The sequence below is a fragment of the Podarcis cretensis genome (assembly GCF_951804945.1).
Source record: "Podarcis cretensis genome assembly, chromosome: 9".
Taxonomy (NCBI): Eukaryota; Metazoa; Chordata; class Lepidosauria; order Squamata; family Lacertidae; genus Podarcis; species Podarcis cretensis.
Genome location: NC_137178.1, coordinates 14,009,781 through 14,031,921, shown reverse-complemented (window position 1 = coordinate 14,031,921; position 22,141 = coordinate 14,009,781). Strand labels below are relative to the sequence as shown.

Here is a 22,141-nt window from a genome sequence, read left to right as displayed (position 1 = left end):
TAGCTGCTTGAAAAACTCTTAACCTGGCTTGTTATTAAATAGCTTGTTGAAGATGTTGAGTGCCTTGGATGATCAATTTAAATTTGCACGTCTGTGCAATTATCACATTATAGTTGATATTGTGGTTTTTATGCTCAGCTGTTCTGGAGGTGTGTTCTTTCCATGGAACATTTACCTGTTCTTGAAAATATGGGGGGGTGGGGTGTTTTCAGTAACCTTGAAAATCAGTTTCGATTAAGAGTTTTGATGTGTGAGGTGGTTGAACATCAGATTTATGAAAGGGATTTCAACATGTGCTATGAGAGGGTGCTTGAGAGAAAGCCTAGAGGTGGAGAGACTTAAACATAGTACTTAAAATAGTACTTAAACATTAGAATTTTGTCAGTTTGGGACTGGATTTATAAGGAGCAGCTTGCTTATAACATCTGAAATCTTCTCATCATCTTTAGCCCTAACAGATGGTGCTACACTATAATGCTTCTGGAGGTCATCTGATGTGGAACAGGATTTAAAAGAAATTCAGGTAACTGAACAGAACTCATGATTTTCTGTATTTCAGTATTTCATGAAATCACTATAGAAGTCAAATGTCCAATCTATGGACAGTTCCAGTGTCAGAAATGTCCTAACAAGCTTCCCTCCTGGTTGAGAACATGCAGAGTTTTGTACTCTCCTTAACCCCCATCAATAGCTTTTCATAATTGCTCAAAGATACTTCTTTTCAAAGTTGAAAAAGCAAGCAAGAGGCAATTAACAATTTAAGGGTATATTCCAGCCAGGAAAAACCACTCGAGGAGGTTGCAATGATGATTGTCTTGGACATGCTTGTTAACCAAAGCAGTTGCTTATCTGTCTGCAAATTTTTAGCCACAGCCGATACCACATAGATGTTTATTTCACAGTTTTGTAGGCTCCCACAATAATATGTCCGATGCTGCAACTTGCACATTGTTGTGGAGCTGAAAAACGAATTTCCTTTCTTTGAAATATCACTGCAGTGCCTCACCTTTGGCCTGTCGTCCGCATTTGCAATATGGAGGTGGTGTCGGCAGAAGTGAACAGCTTGCTACCTGAAGAGATCATGGACACAGGCGCAACGCTGGAGGAAGATGAGAACATAGAGGCTGTAATTGTGGGTGACACTATGGAGATGGAACTGGAAGGAATGGCAAACGTAAGCTCAGGCAGGGATTCTGTTACTTCTGCCACGTCGTCCATCACCACAGAGACCGTCATGGTGTCCAGCAATTGTGTAAGCCACGTCATAGCCAATGCTGCCACTACCAAAGGCGGTACTAGTGTGACTGCACAACCTTCCTTTCAAGGTGGCCTCCAGAATCTTGGTACTCAGACTCCTGTCACTATATCGGCCAACCAGATAATTTTAAACAAGGCAACTGACTTGAAAATTGGCAGCCAGACTATAAAACCAGAAGGGCAAAAGCTCATTGTAACAACTCTGGGGAAACCTGGGCAGCCCATTGTCCTGACATTACCCCACAACCAGCTGTCTCAGTCGCAGAAGGCTACGTCGCAGGTGCAAGCAGGTGACTCCAAGCTGTCAGCGCAGCAGTTCAAGGTGGTAACTATTGGAGGAAGGTCAGAGGTGAAACCTGTCATTGGTGTTTCAGCCTTGACTCCAGGGAGCCAGTTGGTAAATGCTACCACCCAATCCTCTGTATTGCAGACCCAGCAATTAAAAGCAGTGCAGGTAAGAAGGCACACTGTTTCTCATTATCTTTTGTGATAAAATTGCTCCCATTCATGATTCCCTTTTGTTGGCAGTAACGTAAGTGGAGCAGAGTAAGGCAGGGAAAGTGAATCAATAAGACAAGCAAAATGTAAGGAAGAGATACAAGTGCAATGGAGGTGATGAATGATTATTTTTAAAAAATCGAGTTCTTGCCTATAGAGAGGGATGTGTAGCAGCACAAAACCAGTTAGAGGACACTTCTTGGGGGTGGTGAGAAGACACACATGACTGGTGATGGGTGGAAACAGGAGGGAGCAGTTGGGGGACTGGTTCCAAGCTAATCTGTTTGGGGGCAGTGGAGATTGAGAGCGAAGACACTGCAGAAGGTGAGAATGTGTGGATTTTGGCCGTTATTGCATACAAACAATAATTCCTCTAACTGAGGGAATGATTCTTCTTTTGCTTTTCAGATTGCTAAAAAAACCAGGACACCCACCTCAGCCCCGGTGATAACTAAGCTTATCTTCACAAAACCAATCAACAGCAAAGCTGTTACGGGACAGACAACACAAGTGTCACCGGTCATTGCAGGTTATATATTTGTGGCTTCTTGCATGGTGCCATTCCTAAGGGGGTGAAATGCGAATTGAGTCAGATACAGGCTGGGATCCAATTGGGCAGATTTTCATGGAGGGCTTTTAGGCTCCTTTCTCTTTTACACCGCTGCCTTCTGAGTTCCCTCAAAAAAGCCAGGGGGTCCTCAAAAGTGACATTTAGGAGTGATTATCAGGGGAATCTGATAATTCTGCCCTTGCATGTTCACAGAAGCACTTTATGAGCACGCACAGGGCTCTTTGGGTCCCAGCCACAGAATGAATCTTGCTGCTCTTCATCTCATAACTTCTCAGGGAAGATGAAAATGTGTCAGTTTACAGATTACGTGGGTCATGTAAAATTGAGCTTTCAAAACCTAACAGCAGCATTCTTATTTTATGTCTCTCTCAAATGTTCAGATTGCGTGCATAGTGTCAACCAACTTAACCATGTAGTAAATGTGGAAAAGCTTGCACACTTCATAAATGTGCATTGAAAGTGTAGTGTTATGTGCAACTGACTTGCTCTGAAGCATTCTGTGGTTGCTGTTACTCCACTCCTGGCTAGTGACTCCATTGCTGCGGAGTCAAGATGTTTTTTTCTACTCATCCCCCTATGCATTGCTGCAGTGTTTTATCACTACTTCCTGGCTCTTTGTTGGGGAAATAAGATGGTTTAAACTGTTCAAACTTCTGGGTTTTTAAAAAGATGAGTACTACTTTTAAGCTGCAAAGTCCTCTGTCGGTTTTAAAGGGTAAAGTGGACAAGGTTTTAGGAATTTTATAAAAGTGGAAAACTAAAATATTCACTTTACACCTTATAAATCAAGAGTAGCGATGCAAATGGACAATACTACTCTTCCCCCTCATCACAAACACACAGAGAACCAAAATGACAGAAATGTGACTAGTTTTTCACTTACCAAAAAAACAACTGAATATGCATTTTTTAAACACTTGGAATACAAATTCAGACTAAAGAACAGCAACCCATGGAGAGAGGAATTTCTTAAGACTTCTTTCCATGAAACTCCATTACTCAAGGAGATGCCTTTTCTGTGCAGTCATATTACTTGATCCACCCTCTATCCTCTTTAAAACCTATTATAATGTATGGCAGGGGTGGAAATCACATTTGTATTAATACAGACAGCCAAGCATGAATGCTGTAGAAAATTTTCATCATGTGATACATTGTTTGCTTTATTAGTCTTTTATATATCAATTAGGATGAAATTATGTACAGCTCCATTCACTTCCACAGTTGCCTTAGATACAACTATTGTTGTAACTCCCATTGAAAGTGCCCAATGCAGTGCATTCCCAGTCAGATTAATTTCAGTTTATGCAGCCTGATAATGTGGGAAGGACTCTTGCAATGATCTGACTGGCTTCTTGCTCTCTTAAGCCCTGCCCACCCTGGCTGGTGAAAACCACTTGGGAGGGGTTGATCAGTTGTAGCCAGGGTGTGTTGAATGCATCTTTACATGGCAGATTAGTGCCTGCTACTCTTAAATAGGCATATGTATTGTAGGGTCAATTTTATGGAACGTCTTTCCAGTTGAGGTCAGATAGGCCCCTTTCCTACTAAACTTTTGGCTGCTACTAAAGACTTTTTTTAAAAAAAATCCAGCAGGTATTTTAATTGTAGCTTGATTTTATAGTTTTTACTAATTTTATTTTTGTATTGTATCTTTGTAAACCACTTAGAGACTGTTGATGTTAAGTGGTATATAAATCATTTAAATAATTTTTTTAAAAAACCTCACTTGGGAGTAAGCTCCATTGAACTAATTCAGACTTAATTTTGAGTACATGTATAAGATTGCATTGTTAATGACAAAGCTTGTAACATATAGTGCTGTAAACAAGCACTTTCTTTTGATTTTTTCATAACAACAGAGCCAGTATTAAAGTGCCTTTATTATTTTTATATTTTTAACACTGTTGTTACTAAGCAGGAGTTGTACACAGTGGCCTAGTTTGCATGTAATGCTACTGTGTGGTTTAACAAACCACAAGATGTCTCACAGACAAATAAACCTTGGATTGTTTCTCCAAAGTTTTCTATTTTTCAGCTACTCTTGCCTTTGTAGCTTGATGAATGGCTGGGATTGGGTGATCAGGCAAGCCATGCTTAAGGAAAAGTGGTGAGCTGGCAGGAAATGCCAAGTCATAGTTAAAACAAATCAAGAACTGTAAGCCAACAACAAACCATGGTTTCAGACAGTGGATGATTTTTGGTAGTAAACAAGCCATAATTGAGCGGTTGGCAGGCTTCACACATAATGCTAAGCTGTGGTTTAACAAACCACAGTTTAACAAGCCATGGCTTAGTGTTTTGTACAAACCCAGGCCAGTCACTGCTTCATGTGTATTCACTGCAGTGTCCTGTGAAAATTCAAGGCCAAAACTGTAGTCAATACTTTTATCGTGGTTTTAGAGTATAATGAATCTATTCTAGTCAAAATGCAGGAGTGTAAAATGAAGAGCTAATTCTGCTTGTTTAAAAGAATAGAGTGGTCCAGCACAATAGCATTCTCTGAAAATAACATGGATTTCTTTTCTTGAAACAACATTGTGGGCTGCTGTTCAAGGTGTCTGCTTACCTGATGGATCAGTAACTATCCCTGTTCAGTTAGAGGGTTTGGTTTAATTTAGACTAAACTTGTTTTTAATTGTCCTCATAGTATTAGAAAATTGGATTCAATATTCTTTATAAACACTTAAAGGCTATCAGTAAGTCTTCTATGCTTCTTCAATTAAAAAAGCAAGTGTTCCAACTAATTTGCTTCTATTTATATCCAATGCATTTCTGAAGTTCTGGATAGCTTGTGAGCTAGCTAAATGGAAGTGCTTTATTTACACCAAAGCTCAAAATTGGGATTCAATCTAGTTAAGAGCATGAGGAGAGATCACTAGTATGCTTTCTTAGTTCATGTAGAATATTCTGACATTGGTTGCTGCTTGTTTAAAATGACCCAGAGCTTTCAAGAAGAACTTGCCAATAAATAGCAAGCAATTAATTGCCGTCAAATTCCACTTTAGGAACATGCCATATTCTGGAAGTCTGTGGCCTTTTCAAAACAACGATAAATAATAGTTTCCTGCTACTTTTTGTCCCAGGCTGTGCTCCCCCTTTTGCCATGCTCTGTTATTCTCCCATACAGCCAAGAGGCAAAGTTTGGAAACTTTTGCTTAAGTTCACTGCCTTCCCATGTCATTCAAGCTGGGAATTGTGGTTTATATAACGATCCATGGTCAGCTTCAAAATAAGACAAGTTCAAACCATCACCCAAGCATCTGAAACGTTTCCTTTCCTAGTTCTGGAAGTAGTTCAGATGACAGCTTAGTAGCAGTGAGTATACCTCCCTGGTATCTATAAGTGTAATGGTTGAGGAGTGTTCCGAGCTTCCCAGTCACTGCCCCCTTTTATCATGAGGATGAAAGGATGGTTATCTCTTCCTCCCCCCCAAAAAAGTTCATACAGCTGAAGGAGTTAGATGGAAGAGTGGTGCTTTTTTGCACTTCCTCTTTCAAGGCCCAGATCAGAACCTGAGTTGCTGAACATTTGTGGAGTGACCAAAATCATAGCGGGGGGGGGGGGAGCAAACTGGGAGACCGGAGAAAGAAAACGGATGTGGTGATGAGGGATGCAGGGGAGAAGAGAATGAGGAATGTGTGCACACATAGGATCCAGTTAAATGGAACCTCTTGAAACTGCATAATTGGTTCACAAATTTACCCCCCTCTCTCCAACCACAGTCAAATTATCAACCACACCTATTTCCATTGACAGAACGGTTAAAAAAATACACTTCCAGTGGTTTCCGGTGTGGCCATTGTGCAAAAACATGGATCTGAGACACAGTTTTATGGAACCTCATAATTTCTACATCAAAATCATGGGTCAGCTCTGTGTCCGCTGATGCGTGCTTTGAGTTGTTGTTATCCTATGTCAAAATCATGAAGATTCATGGGGGATATGAGCCCTGGATCTGTGTTACTGTGGCACTGGCTGACAACAGATATGAAATTTTTAGTGCACATTCTACCCCCTCCTCCTGCCCAAACCACAATCAGATTAAAACCTATGTCAAACCAGAGAGGGTGGTACCCATGGCAAACTCGCAACATTTCCATATTATACCAACTGGTAACTGTGGTTCAACAGTAACTCGTTAGTTCCAAGAGCCGGCTTAGGGTCAGTTATCACAGATTAGTTATACTTTTTTTTTTTTAGTATTTTTTTTTTATTTAGGATTTTCTTGTTTTACAGAAGTGTGATGCCTCGTATTCCCCCCCCCCCCCATGTAACATTTTTACAAATCCGTTTCATTTGTTGAGGCATTAGGGGGAGAAGAGGGGGGGAAAAAAAAGGAAAAAGAAAGGGGGTGGAGGGAGGGAAGATGGATGGGGGTGGGGTCAGGTGGTGGTGTTTCTATTATGCTTAATGTATGTAGAGTTTGGTGTCAGCGTTGTTTGTGTTGTTCACTTGTGTTCCTTTGGTGGTGAGAGAGTTTGGGGTTGGCCTAGGGTGTGATTGTTTGTTTGTGATTGGCTGTGGTGATCTTTGTTTTCGTGTGTGAGTGGGGTGGGTGGGTGTTTTGGATCAGGTTAGCCATATTGATTTGTATGCTGTTGGTGGATTATTGTCATTGTCTTGTTGGGCTGTGTATGTGATAAAGGGGAGCCATATCGGGGTGAAGGTGTCTTCTTCTGTTTGTCCCCGTGTCAGTTTCAGTTTATTAGTTAATTTTTCCAGTAGGGCTGTTTCCCATACTATTTGGTACCATTGGTCCATGCTTACTCCTGACAGGTCTCTCCAGTGTCTGGTTATGGTGTTTCTGGCTGCTGAAAGTAGGTGGGTTATGAGTTCTTTGTGGTGTGAATGGGCGTTGTTGTCTTGGAAGATGTTTAGTAGGGATTAGTTATACTTTTGAAATGTCCTTGGACCATCCTGCCACAGATCAAAGAGTGATAAAAGGTGCATTTTCTCCCAATTAACTAGACCCTGCAGTTGAAGAATCTTGGTCTTCAGGGCCACGAAAGACCATGGGAGGCTGTAAAAGCTACTAGATGGTACATTGGAAAACTTATACTAAACTCCAGGAGAGGTTTACAGTTCTGCAGTATAGTATATTTCCTAACCATACTCCCAATAATCACTGATAAATCAAGCTTCCTTCTCACCCAGCAGGTGGGGACTGAGTGAGGCACTTGAAAAGGAAAAATATACTTGTGCAGCCAGGCTTCTTCAAGGGGCATTTCAACAGAAATGTCTTGTTTTCCTTCTGTGTCTTGACTTTTAATCAGAGCTGGAATAACTTGAAGCTGAAGCCCGGAAGGAAGCAGGTGGCTCAAGCAGTAATGCAATGCACACAGTCTCATCTCGGGGTGTAAATGCACCCCTGTGGTTTCCACTCATGATTTATTGCTGACAAAAAGTTCTAAAAGAGGGGGTTACTGAATGGGGTTGGTGGAACTTTTCTCGCAAGATTACTAGTTGTAACCAGCTGTTGTCATCTTTCCCTTTGCATTTTGTCCTGCTCCATAACAGGTTTCCATTTTTGTTAGAAATGCAAGCGGTGAGAATTGAATCAGCTGTATTTCTGGTATATCTTTACCTGGAAGTTGCTAACACAAGAGAAAAATAGCTTTTGATCTGGAAGTTTTTATTTTTGGTAGTGTGCTGGAGTCAATTTTGTCTCTCTTTTTCTGTTTTCATTTTATTCTTGGTGGTCTTCAGCTATTTTATTACAAAAAAGAAAACACTGTCAGAAAATGTGAGACATTTCTACTCTGCTACCTGGGGAGAAGGATGAAATGAAGGCAGCACTTCTTCTGCAACAGTGTAGAACAGTGAATTGACATGCTGTTTCTTTCCATGACGCCAGCTATAATCATCAGTTTGTTTCTGTTCTCTTTTTTTCTACAGGTCGAGTTCTTTCGCAGACCACTCCAGGGACACCTCCAAAGACGGTGACTATCTCAGAAAGCGGCGTCATTGGGACTACTTTAAGTTCTGCTATACAGCAGACACCAAATAAGATAGCCATTTCTCCCTTGAAGTCCCCCAACAAGGTAAAAAGTCTATTTAGGTTTACAGTTATTTTGGTGTTGCTCTGAAAATGATCCGAAGTAGTAGGATATATTCCATTTAAACATATTTCACCTATTCAAAAGTGGTGATTCATAAATGTGGAAAGTGTGAGTTAAATTCTGTTAGTCTGTATTTACCGTATTTTTCGCCCTATAGGACGCACTTTTTCCCCTCCAAAAATGAAGGGGGAATGTGTGTGCGTCCTATGGGGCGAATGTAGGCTTTCGCTGAAGCCTGGAGAGCGAGAGGGGTCGGTGCGCACCGACCCCTCTCGTTCTCCAGCCTTCAGGAAGCTCTCCACAAGCCTTGGGAGCCCGCGGGAGTTCCCGTCGGGCTCCCTAGGCTTGCGGATAGCAGCCTGCATCTCAAAGCCTGGGGTGCGCTGTGCAGCTGTGCAGCCCCGGGCTTCGGTTCCCCGACCTGGTTTGGAGGCTGGCGGCGGGGAGAAGTGCGCTTCTTCCTGCTGCCAGCCCCACAAGCTCGGGGGACAGCGGGGAGGCGGAGCGCCGCCATCCCGCTGTTCCCCGACCTGGTTTGGGCTTCAGGCAGATTTCCGCAAGCCGTGGGAGCCCGGCGGGAAGTCGCGCCGGTCTCCCAAGGCTTGCGGAGAGCTGCCTGTTCTGGGGGCTGGGGTCAGGGGAAGCGCCTGGGGGGGAAATAATTTTTTTCCCTTTATCCCCCCCCCCCAAAAAAAAACCTAGGTGCGTCCTATGGGGCGAAAAATACGGTACTTAAAATGGTACCTGAGCTTCCAAGTGAAGAACAATTAACCTGAGCTTCAAGCTGCCTATTTCAACCTGAGTTTGCTTAGTCGGTAGGGCATGAGGCTCTTCATCTCGGGGTTGCAGGTTCGAGCCCAACATTGAGCATTAGATTCCTGCATGGCAAGGGGTTGGACTAGATGACCCTCGTGGTCCGTTCCAACTCTACAATTTTATGATTTATTTTAATCACGTTTCAAATGATCCACAACAACAAAACCTGTAAACTTACTGCCTCTGTTTCTTTTATGGTGCCCTGCAGCTGCTTTCAGTACCAGCCAGCAGACGGTGGTTGTAGTCCAAAATAGGTTGGCTCAACAGCATGAAAAGTCTTGTGCATTTGTATTCTGTTATGATTTTGAAGCTGAATGAGCTGTAGTTGTGTGGAACAGTATTACAGAATGTTTTAGCCTAAGATCTTTGAGTTGTTAAGCAGCTAACAGTGGTGTCTGTCGCCTCGCAGCCTCCAAGCTCACCCCAGAAAGCAGTTGGTGTTCCTCTAAACGTAGCCCTGGGGCAGCAGATTCTCACGGTGCAGCATTCAACACCATCTTCCCCCGGAAAGGCTGTAGCTAACAATACAACTCCGGTATGCAGCATTCTGGCTCTTGTTCTGAAAGCCTCACCATCAGAGTCCGACTCACAGCTCTGCATAGTTTCAGACACTGTTAACTGTTTATCCATCAAACTTTTGCTTTTGTTTTGATGAGTTGAAATGATACGCTATTGGGAGAAATAGCTTAAAGTAAATTTGGTCACAAACTGGTGCTTACTGTATCTGACATCATTAATACAAAGTTATAATGCATTTCAAGAGTTTATTGATCTGTGCTTTAAAATGAAGTGCAAGGGGGAATAATGCTGACTCACTAGAAACTACTACTTTGCCAACAATAGAGGCTGATATATTGACATCACATAAATAACTTTACAACTATTTTAACAGGCTGTGAAATCTGCAGTACAGACCCTTACTATGGGGGGAGTGAGCACATCTCAGTTTAAGACTATCATTCCCTTGGCAACAGCACCCAATGTTCAACAGATTCAGGTACCTGGAAGCAAATTCCATTATGTCCGGCTTGTAACTGCCACAACAGCCAACAGCTCAGCACAGCCAGCCACTCAGAATCCCAGCATCAGCACAGCATCTCTTCAGCAAGGTTAGTAGTCACCATAGTTGAATGTTTTCATGACAGTTTTGGAAGTGCTTAACAGAAATGCAAATACAAAGGGCATTAAGTAGGCATATGTTTAACATTCCGTGTTCTGTACCGTTGCTTTGTGCTGGTTGTATGTCCACTCCCAAGTAGGAAAGGTTTCCTAATACTTGTTGGACTAATGATTTAGCCATGAATGTTCATTGTTGATCTTTGACCAAGATTCGGGTGTCCCCATTTATCAGGCAGCCTACCCTTCTCAGTCCCACCTCCATTGCAATAATTAGGTTTTTTTAAATGAACAGCTTCCAGCAGTGCAAATGCAAACTATTTTTAAAGTTGTAATTGCCACTTAGGGGGTGATATACATTCCTTAGCCATGAAAAGTGTCAGATTGGAAACACTGCTTGTTTGCCCTTAATTTTAGGAGATGTTGCAGATGTATGGTCGTTTTGTGTTGTGTTGCTTTGTTTCACCATGATTTGTCTAGGCGTTGATCAAGTAAATGGTAAACAGCAAAAGTTTGAGGTGTGTGGTGTTGTTCTATCCAAAATTCTGAAAAAACTCGTTTAAAATATTTTTTTTTCTGTTAAATGATTTCAGCACGTAACAATGCCATAAAAATAGATAACGAAATATCCCACCCTAACCTGGAAGCTGGTGTTCAGGCAATGTAGCACCCTGCTTGTGGTTAACGCTTAGCTGGAATGAAATATTCAACGCAGCAATAGAGAAATTAAAATAATAATTTATTTGTCAGACAAATAAATGAGAGGCACAGTGGTATATGGTTACCAAGCTCTGGCCTGCCCTCCTGCCATTATGGCCAGCACTTATATTTCCTTAACCCAGCCCCCTTGCTCCTCCTTTGGCTGCCTCTGTCCAATCAGCCTGGTTGAAATTCCTATTGGCTGTTTGCTAGAACCAGTCACAAAAGATACACCCATTTCCTATTGCCTTTTATGGGAAATAAAAGCTATATTTATAATTGGCAAACAAGTAGCCATTAACCTCTACAAGGCACCTTAATTACCAAATCACCTTTGCCCCCTTAATTCTAAAATAGAGCAGATGGCTAAAACAGATGGTGGCTATTTCTATTTTAAACAGGTATCAGAGATCTTTTGTACGCATCATCAATGAAAGATCTCCTTCTTTGGAGGTTCCTTTAAACAAAAACCTGACAACCATCTGTCTAGAGTGCTCTGATGGTGTTTTCCTGCCTGACAGGGGGCTGGACTCAATGGCCCCTGTGGTCTCTTACAACCATGATTCTATGAAATAAGAATCTAACATAAGGATCTAACATTTCTTAAATCCTTTGCATAATTACATTTAAGCCAATATATTTAATACATAACATATATAGTTTTTTTATAAGCAAAAACGTTTTCAAAGTAAGAAAAAACTTAAAAACACTTTCTTCAGAGAGAAGCCCCCCTTTCCCTAGCCAGCTACTGTTTGCCCTGTGGCTCAAGTTTAATGTGAGGCTTAATTGCAGCTTAATTGTATTCTGCAACATGCAAGGTCAGCGACCTCGCTCTCAGCCTTTTATGACTGCAATAAACCAGAGGCCTCTCTGGCCAAGAGGATGAACATCTGCCCAAATCTTAGCCAGCCTAGTTCCTGCCTGGCATGAAACATTTGTGAATTTTAAGCTAATTTTTAAGATACAATCCTTGATCAAAATATAAGCCTTGATTAAGATGCAGGCTATGATCAGATGCCTCAGCAATACATACAAAAGAACAACAAAACCAAAATGGCCCTACCTTTAGTATACAGGAGTAACAACCAGAGAAGCTGCATCCTGTAAACATATTTGCACAGAAAGTTGCATATTGTGTCTCATGTTGTTTCTTTTGAGCAGCAAAGCCAATGGTGGTGAATGCAACTCCCGTGAGGATGTCTGTCCCAATTGTTCCAGCAACGCAGGCAGTCAAACAAGTGAGTTTTGCGTCCGCCTACGTACTTAATACGTATTTCTGGTTTTGTACAGTTGGAATTTCCAAAGTAACTTCTCCTGTTGATTTGCAAAGAATAAGATCTCATGTGCAATGAAGGCATCATGGCAATTTCCTTTCCTTGCAGGTGGCGCCCAAACCAATTAGCACAACTTCGCAGATAGTTACTACAAGCCAGCCACAGCAGAGGCTAATAATGCCTGCCACACCACTGCCACAGATCCAGCCAAACCTCACCAACCTTCCCCCGGGCACAGTGCTGGCTCCAGCCCCTGGTGCAGGGAATGTAGGCTATGCGGTTCTCCCGGCTCAGTATGTCACACAGGTATCTGAAGAAGTGTGCATGCACACGAAAGCTCATACCAAGAACTAACTTAGTTGGTCTTTAAGGTGCTACTGGAAGGAATTTTTTTTGTTTTGACACAGGTATGGCATTGATGTGGAGATGAAATTGACCAAAATATTTAACGAGTGTGTGATGCTTTATAGTGTATAGATTCTTTTACCAAAAATGACCCACTTGGGAGTTAAGGCCAGAAGAATTTCAGAGTTTCCAATGTCTGTGGACACAAAATAAGTGCTAGAAATAAGGTAGGCATAATCCATCGTTTTCTAATCTTTGATACCCAAGACATTGGGCTTTTTTTCTCTCGCTTTTGGACTAACTGTGGAAGCACACCGTTGTACTGAAGTGGATACACACATTCCCTCTCCCAGGATGTTTCCCCCCCCTGGAATTTTCCCAGGCTGCCAGCTGTGCTGCAGGCTGTATCAGGGCACCTTTCCACATGGGGAGATGTCTATGCCCATATGTTGGCAGGAAAAAACCCACAGTCCTGCACAGGACCTTCTTGAAAGACGTGGTTGCATTTCACTTCAGCCCTTCTATCTGTTGAATTTGCAGTGTCCCGTGCACAGCGGAATGATGAGGAATACGTGCACATACTCTATATTGCTTTATTTACATTTCAAAGCTGGTAGATTACAGAAAAACATCTTGCCTCTGCCGGAGCAGAAAAAGCGTCCTCTCTCCTCTGAAGCTCGGAGAGAAGCAACTGTGAGAACAGTGAAAAACAGGAAACCAGTGTACGTCACATCCAGTCTCCCTTTCCCGTGGGAAAACCCAACAGCAACTCTGCGGAATGTAAACACCTGTCTCGTGACAAGCACTTCGCTGCACAGTGAAGAGAGCAGAAACCAACACTATCATGACACTAGTGTAACCCAGCACAGTTCGGGAACTGCTGGCCTAATGAAACTTACTGATAGTAGCACTAGCACAAGATGCTGCATATGCTTGGAACGTGGCAAGACTGAGGAACACCTGTGGATTGCTGCTGTCTTCTTTTGGAAAACATGGGATAGAAAATTGCATGTAGAGTAGCTGCATAGAGGCTTACCGGTCCAAATCATTGAGAGTAGCCCTCTCATGGAAAACAGCAACATCCCCCACGCTCTCCCTTGTAGCCAGATAGTCTGGCAGAGCTGAAAGAAATGAGAGCTTCAGTGTGACTTAATTCATGGAGTAGATGGCCAGGTGGAATTCCTTTGGTGCACGGCCCAAGCAGATGATATATCTTCTGCCAGAAAAAGAGATTAGGAAGAACTTACCCCACCAGCAATTGAAATACAAAGCAGGCAAGAAAGAAGGAGCCTTTCAACATGGATGGAAAGAGGAAGGACCATTGTTAGCCATCATGACAGCTGAGAAGAGATGGTTGCCAAAATGATGATACTCCGGTTTTGTAAATGCACAATCTCATTCCAGCCAGCTTGGAGGATTGCTTTGAAATAAAGCTGAATTCCAGCTGTTCCCAAACAAAGCTGAAAATGGAAGACCTTCTTTGCTTGAAAAATCAGACTTCTCTCTGGAGTGTAAGGTTCAAGTGCCTTCTAAGAACTAAATAATAGAAGACTGTGGACTGCATGGAGATAAGCGGAAAATAATTTTAATACCAGAGAACAAGAGTAAAATCCCTTTAAATACCTTTATGGGGAAATGAGAATATGGGATTCTGAATCTAAAAACAATAAAATGGCTGGAAAAGCAAGGGCAACTGCTGAAATTTATTTTAGGTATTAACCCACCATCACTATGCCTCAAGGCCATGAAGGTCATCAGAAATTCATCTGGTTAACAAAAGGGTGTTGCCGGGGAGACGTAGGACCTCAGCTGTCTTCCTCTTTGAAAATTTCTCTGCTTCTCCAAAGGAAGCAGGCATGAGGGATTTTTAAGCTTGCAAACAGCTTTCCTAGCTAACGCAGTCCTAGCAGAAGCTCGTCTGCAGGTGGTTCCTGTCCCTAAAGTGGAGAGAGAGGTGAAAAGCTGAGAGCTGATTGCACAAGAAGGTGATTTCTTATGGCCAATATGTAGCATGTTAATGGTTTTGTCACTGGAAAAGGTACAAGGAAAAGCTATGTCAACTGACACCCCCTCCGCCACTTTTCCAGCTTCACTACCATGCATTCTGAATCAAAATAGGATACTTGGAGTAGGACCCTAAAGGTAAAGGTAAAGGTACCCCTGCCCATACGGGCCAGTCTTGACAGACTCTGGGGTTGTGCGCCCATCTCACTTAAGAGGCCAGGGGCCAGCGCTGTCCGGAGACACTTCCGGGTCACGTGGCCAGCGTGACATCGCTGCTCTGGCGAGTCAGAGCCGCACACGGAAACGCCGTTTACCTTCCCGCTGGTAAGCGGTCCCTATTTATCTACTTGCACCCGGAGGTGCTTTCGAACTGCTAGGTTGGCAGGCGCTGGGACCGAGCAGCAGGAGCGCACCCCGCCACAGGGATTCGAACCGCCGACCTTTCGATCGGCAAGTCCTAGGCGCTGAGGCTTTAACCCACAGCGCCACCTGCGGGAGTAGGACCCTAGTTTTCCATAATTCCTAGTTTTCCATAGATCTTTTCTGCTGATACCACAAAATGAGTTCCAGGAGTCCTCTTTCAGGTGTGTGAAAATCCCCATATAGTTTAGCAACAACAAAAAGATCAAAAGAAAAGCGTATGCTGCTTTGACAGGCTCTTTGGCGGGCATAGGCAAACTCGGCCCTCCAGGTGTTTTGGGACTACAATTCCCATCATCCCTGACCACTGGTCCTGTTAGCAAGGGATTATGGGAGTTGTAGTCACAAAACATCTGGAGGGCCGAGTTTGCCTATGCCTGCTTTTTGGGCTATATAATAGTGCAGCTGTGGAGGAATTCTAATGGGATTATAAATGGAAAAACCGCTCTATGTATTTCCCAAATAAAGTTTTTTCCTACTATTTTTTATCTGACCATGAAACTTAGGCGTGAGAAATTGAAGGAGCTTTGACAACATAAACTGCTAAGCAGGTGTAATATTTTAATTTAATTCTCAACAGACTTTTAGCCAAATGGAGTGTTACGGTTCCTGAATTTTTTATTCCTGTCACAAAAAAGTGTGGTGCTATGAGACATTATTGTTATTTTTATGTTTAGACAGGTTTTTAATCTAGTTACAATAGTCCTCTTAGAACAGTGTATCATAAGAGGTGTGAGGCTTCCATTAGCACTAGAAAATTAGATACACATTAAACATGAGGTTATAATCCAGTTTCCAAGACAAAAGCCCTCCAGTCTAAAAATAGTAGTGAACATCTTCTTCTGACTCTTAATGACGGAATAAAAAGTGTTTGGCCAGCTATTTGCGCAAGTACTAATCTGCAAACGGTATGTCATGTACTGTCTTCGTGTTCTGACTTTGTGAATTTATTTATTTTTAGCTACAGCAGTCATCCTACGTATCAATAGCAAGCAATGCCAATCTTAGTGGGACATCTAGTATCCAGACCCAAGCCCGCCTGCCATTCAATGGGTGTGTATTGTGTAGATGTGTTTTAAATAATCATTGCACAGCACGGAAAGACAGAGGATTGGGAGAAATATTTGGAGTTGTTCGGTGTTCAGCTGCTGAAGTGGTAGGCCATCTGCCTTGCATGTAGGAGGTCTCTGGTCTCAGAATATCCAAATAGGGTTGATATTTTGCTTGGTCCTAAAAAAATACTTCCCAACTGTGAATTTTTGCAGGGTTTTTTCCCCCTTATGTGCTAACCCAGTTACATTTTGCTTTATATGAAACCAGAGTCTTAAAATAGATAAAGATCTTACAGATGTAAAAACAATTCTCTCTACCCATAAAAACTAGCTAAAATTATTTAAATCCTACCCAGGTTCCAAAAGGAAAAGTAATCCCACAAGAGTAGGGCAGGCACACCGAACAGCTCTGCACATATTTTTATTCCTAATGAAGAGACTGAACAATCTTGGTCAAGCGTATTGTTTCTCGTGGTTTGTTTATATGGGGGTAGTACAGTAGATCCCAAATATCTGGGCACACTTTGTTATTACACCTGAAAATTTTAATTTTAGAATGTGGAAGAGTAAGACTTACAACTGCTTTTTGAAGAGCCTTTCCCCCCATGCACGAATCACTGATATGTGCATGCCTGCTTAACTGAAAGGACACAGCCCACAAAAAGCAACTTTTAGGGAGACGCAACTGAAAACAGCCTCATGAGGCCAGGTGAATTTGCTGAGTCTTTACTTTTGGAGTGACTGAATGATCCACTTACAGCTGATGCTCATGCAAAGCAGAATTACTAGCCCCTGACAAACTAAGCAGAAGAAAGCAATGCCAGAGCAGGCGATCATTCAGAGAAGCAGTAGATAACCTCTGTTATGCATTGATACAATGGACTTATAGGACAGTTGTACTGATTTATTTTTTTATCCTGATGCAGTAGCATTTTTCTTCTGGCACCACAGTTTGGGAATTACTTTTCTGATAAGTCATTTGGGGGAATCACTTGATCTGGAGGCACCTAAGATGCTCCTGCTCTCTGACCTTGGCACAAGGTGGGCTAGGTTGTGTAATCTGAACTGTGGGGAACAGATGGGTCAATGGTCCCATTATTGTTATTGACACAATAGCTAATCAACATTTTGTCGTTTGGGCCAAAACGACATTAAAACTGAAGTCATTAAAACTGTTTTACAGAATAATTTCCTCCGAATCGGCAAATCGCCCCAGAAAGCCATGCAACTGTACAAAATCACTGTGTCTTAAGCTGTAAGTATAACTGTTTTACTTTTTGCCATCTTGAAATGTTAAAAGTAAAACCCTGTTTTTCCATCAGCAATAAAGTGCATGCATTACAGCAGAGGTAGCTAAAATCTTATTGGGCTCCCAGCACAGCCACTGGTCAGGGATGTTGGGGTTGTAGTCTAGCAGCATGTTAAACCCATTACAGATAAAATCTTGTGTTAGAGGAAGATCATGTTGAGGCCACATTTCCCATATTTAAGGTTGTTGTCTTAATCTCACTCTGCGGTAGATACAGTCTTTTGCATTTTAGACTTGGATAAAACTTGCGCACTGCTGCTGAGCACCATGTGCGTTATAGGATGAGGCCTCCTTGTATAGTGATGTGTTCTTGAGATATGTGAGTGGGCAAACAGGCTAAACGACGTTGCCTGCAACACATCCTGGTTGGCTGAATAGGAAGTTCAAGCAACTTTTCAGTATGCTGAATGCAAGCTCCTCCCGGTTCTAATTTAATGGCTACTAAGTTGAAGGGGGGGACGCGGGTGGCGCTGTGGGTTAAACCACAGAGCCTAGGGCTTGCCGATCAGAAGGTCGGCGGTTCGAATCCCTGTGATGTTGTGAGCTCCCGTTGCTTGGTCCCAGCTCCTGCCAACCTAGCAGTTTGAAAGCACATCAAAGTGCGAGTAGATAAATAGGTAACGCTCCGGCGGGAAGGTAAACGGCGTTTCCATGCACTGCTCTGGTTTCGCCAGAAGCAGCCTAGTCATGCTGGCCACATGACCCGGAAACTGTACGCCGACTCCCTTGGCCAATAAAGCGAGATGAGTGCCGCAACCCCAGAGTCCTCTGCGACTGGTCTGGGGTCCCTTTACCTTTTAAGTTGAAGGGGGGAAAGGCCTGCCCTTTCCTTTTCCTTCAGGGCAAAGCCACACTAGCTTTCTTCCTTGTGGGTGGAGTGTTGGAAGCCCTTTCTCTCCAGAGTTGCAAAGCCCCCGTGGTTCTGGCCTTGGGTTGTTTTTTTCTCCGCGAGACTCGTGACAACAAAGTTTGAGAGTTGCTGTTAAACCCACTTGGAAGGCTGACCTGCCTGCCATGAGTGTGGTTGGAGGAGCCATGCAACCCCTTGCAATCCACGCTTGTTGTGCCGTCCTTTTGGGCGTTTTGTGTTCAAGCTTCACACGAGATTTCCCTTTCAGGTACTGCGATTGCTTTGCCAATGGCGAGTTCTGCAACAACTGCAACTGCACAAACTGCTATAACAATCTGGACCATGAAAACGACAGACAGAAAGCAATCAAGGTAAAGCTCTTCCCTTTCTAAAGCAAAACCCAAACCTTGACAAAAAGACTTTTGTCTTTTGTGACCGGATGAAATGGTGTCTGCCAGTTCCTCCTGTCAAAGTCTGGGTTTGCGTCTCCAACACTTGCATGTGGTGATGGATTTCTTTGCATCTGCCTTGCTAGGCCTGCCTTGACAGAAACCCAGAAGCCTTCAAGCCTAAAATAGGGAAGGGGAAGGAAGGCGAGTCGGACAGGCGGCACAGCAAAGGTTGCAACTGCAAGCGGTCTGGATGCCTCAAAAACTATTGTGAATGCTATGAGGTAAGACCCAACGTCTGCTGTATTTCTCTTTTTTAAAAATAATATTTATTACTTTTAAAGCTTACAAAAAAGAAAAGGAAGAAAGAAGACAAAAGAAAAAAAAGAGGAAAAAAGAGGAAATACAATACATAAACAGGACGCAGGTGGCGCTGTGGGTTAAAGCCTCAGCGCCTAGGGCTTGCCGATCGAAAGGTCGGCGGTTCGAATCCCTGCGGCGGGGTGCGCTCCCGCTGCTCGGTCCCAGCGCCTGCCAACCTAGCAGTTCGAAAGCACCTCCGGGTGCAAGTAGATAAATAGGGACCGCTTACCAGCGGGAAGGTAAACGGCGTTTCCGTGTGTGGCTCTGGCTCGCCAGAGCAGCGATGTCACGCTGGCCACGTGACCCGGAAGTGTCTCCGGACAGCGCTGGCCCCTGGCCTCTTAAGTGAGATGGGCACACAACCCCAGAGTCTGTCAAGACGGGCCGTACGGGCAGGGGTACCTTTACCTTTACCTTTTACAATACATAAACAATACAAAACACAACCTTAACACAATAAACTAACACAATAAACTAAACCAAACCACACAAAAACAATTTAAAAACATACATCATACCTTTTCCATATTCTATCTTTCATTCCCTTGTATCATTGACCTCCTCTCACCTCCCTCTTTGTATTCCACTTCCATTAATTTTTTCAGCAATTCCTTTCCATCTTTCTCTATTTTCTATCATATAAATGTCTTAACATATTTTTAATCTGTATTTCTCTCCTCTCAGTACTTTTTTGTCACTGCCCTCCCTTGATTCAGTCTCGCAGCATCTCCATAGTGGTTCCATTTTTATTTTTTTTAACACACACTTATATTAGGCTCACAAATGTTATGAGAAATACTAATACAGTGGTACCTCTCGACGCGAACGGGATCCGTTCCGGAGCCCCGTTTGCATCCTGAAGCGAACGCACGTTTGCTCGTGGGCGGGTCGCGATTCGCCGCTTCTGCACATGCGCATGACGTCATTTTGAGCATCTGCGCATGCGGCGAAACGCGGAAGTAACGCGCTCCGTTATTTCCAGGTGGCCGCGGAGCGCAACCCGAAAATATTCATCCCGAAGCTACTTCAATCCGAGGTATGGCTGTACCTCTACAGTGGTACCTCGGGTTACAGACGCTTCAGGTTACAGACTCCGCTAACCCAGAAATAGTACCTCGGGTTAAGAACTTTGCTTCAGGATGAGAACAGAAATAATGCAGTGGGAGGCTCCATTAGCTAAGTCGTACTTCAGGTTAAGAACAGTTTCAGGTTAAGAACAGACCTCCAGAATGAATTAAGTTCTTAACCCGAGGTACCACTGTATCCCTGTTTTAAATCCAAGGCTATCTTCAGCCACAGGAAACCTCTTAAATAAAAATTCCTTCAGTGCTTCTGGAAAAGACTCAGGCTCTGGCTTTGGGCAACCTCCACAGAGAAAGGAGTTCAGAGCCAGGAAGTAGCTTAACAAAGGCATTCTGCCATGTTTCTGCTTACTGTGTCACATCCATATAACTTCAGGAGCCCCTTGCAGACTTGACTTCTACCTATATGAGAATGGAAGAACGAAAATCTCCAATAGTTGAAGGATTTTATCCCCTAATTTTGCAGCATAATGAAAGATCAGTGATGCACTATTGCAGATTAGGCAGTCATATTTATCCGGCTGATATTGCACTGAAAGGTGTGTGCTAAACAATAATCATTTTGAATACACGAATAAATCTGTGATTTTACAACACACAGCAAAACAATACCTCAAAGACCGCCTCTCCCCATATGAACTGATCTGGACCCTGTGAAAATCATCTGAGGCCCTTCTTCCTGTGCCTCCTCCACAAGAGGCCCGGAGGGTGGCAAAATGAGAATGGGCCTTTTAAGCAGTGGCTCCCGATTTGTGGCATGCTCTCCCCAGGAAGGCTTGCCTGGCACCTGTGTTACATACCTTTAGTGCCTAGCAAAAATTGTTCCTCTATAACCAGGCTTTTAACATTCTATGGCCTTTCTGCAGGGCCTGCAAGACAACAGCTGTTCTGCCTGGCCTTTGGTTTGGACTCAGTCTGACCCTTATGTTTCCCTCCCCTTATGGTTTTGATCTATGGGCTACTATTAAAATGAGGCTGCATTTTAAATTGTATTTTTAATCTGTATTTTAAATTGCCCCCCCCCCTTATGTTCTTATTGTAATTTTACTGGTGTTAGCCGCCCTGAGCCTGGCTCTGGCCGGGGAGAGTGGGGTATACATAAAATATTATTATTATTATTATTATTAGTAGTAGTAGTAGTAGTAGTAGTAAACGTGTTTCTAGAAAGGGTTTGTTGTGCTTTTCTTTTATTATGTATTTTGTGTTCTCATTTTGTATTTTTATGTTGCGAACTGCGCTGTGAACTTTGGATGAAGGGTGCTGTACAAATTAATTAAATAAATGAATGAATAAATAGGCTTTTGTTTTTCTCCTGTTCAGGCAAAGATCATGTGTTCTTCAATTTGCAAATGTATCGGCTGCAAGAACTTTGAAGAAAGCCCAGAGCGGAAGACGTTGATGCACTTGGCTGACGCTGCTGAAGTGCGAGTCCAGCAACAAACTGCCGCAAAGACAAAGTTGTCCTCGCAGATTTCAGACCTGCTGACAAGGCCAGCCCCGGTGTTGACCAGCGGAGGGGGAAGGTGTGCTTACTTCCATTTTGTTGATGTCATGCAGTCTCTTCTGTGCTGTTAAAAAAATTAGTGCTGTAGGTTGAGAGAAGTAGAGGGAGGGCATGGAAATAACTTTTGGGGAGCAGAGTGCCTCCTCCTGCCTCATTTGCCTGGGCTCTTATTTTATTCTGTTGCTCTTGCAATTACTAGACGTGGAACAAGTACCGTATTTTTCGCTCTATAGGGCGCACCGGACCATAGGGCGCACCTAGTTTTGTGGGGGGGGGGAATTAAAAAAAAATTATCCCCCCCCCCAGTCCCAAAGAGCAAAGAAGCCAAGATAGCCAGCAGGATCCATCCCGCTGGCTGTCTTGGCTTCCACTTTAGCCACGCACAACTCTCCAGCCGGGAGAGGCTGCACATGGCTTTGGGAGAAGCCAAGACAGCGAGCGGGATGGATCCTGCTAGCTGTCTTGGCTTCTTTTTTAGCCACGGGGTTGGGGCGGGGGAAGCCCGAGCTTCCCCAGCCCTCAAAACAGGT

The 22,141-nt window shown here is 43.3% G+C and overlaps 1 protein-coding gene across 7 annotated transcripts in view; it reads left to right on the top strand.

Moving 5' to 3' along the window:
• Nucleotides 1-22,141, top strand: part of LIN54 (lin-54 DREAM MuvB core complex component) — a 46,718-nt gene that overhangs the window by 20,736 nt on the left and 3,841 nt on the right. For all 7 annotated transcript variants that reach the window (XM_079990814.1, XM_079990819.1, XM_079990820.1 and 4 more), the window contains 13 exons: nt 450-523; nt 999-1,711; nt 2,164-2,284; nt 8,225-8,370; nt 9,614-9,739; nt 10,097-10,313; nt 12,181-12,257; nt 12,402-12,599; nt 16,024-16,115; nt 17,298-17,369; nt 18,542-18,644; nt 18,809-18,946; nt 21,428-21,630. In XM_079990814.1, coding sequence (XP_079846940.1) covers nt 1,034-1,711; nt 2,164-2,284; nt 8,225-8,370; nt 9,614-9,739; nt 10,097-10,313; nt 12,181-12,257; nt 12,402-12,599; nt 16,024-16,115; nt 17,298-17,369; nt 18,542-18,644; nt 18,809-18,946; nt 21,428-21,630 — 2,171 coding nt within the window. In that variant the 5' untranslated portion in view covers nt 450-523; nt 999-1,033. The remainder of the gene's footprint in view (nt 1-449; nt 524-998; nt 1,712-2,163; nt 2,285-8,224; nt 8,371-9,613; nt 9,740-10,096; nt 10,314-12,180; nt 12,258-12,401; nt 12,600-16,023; nt 16,116-17,297; nt 17,370-18,541; nt 18,645-18,808; nt 18,947-21,427; nt 21,631-22,141) is intronic.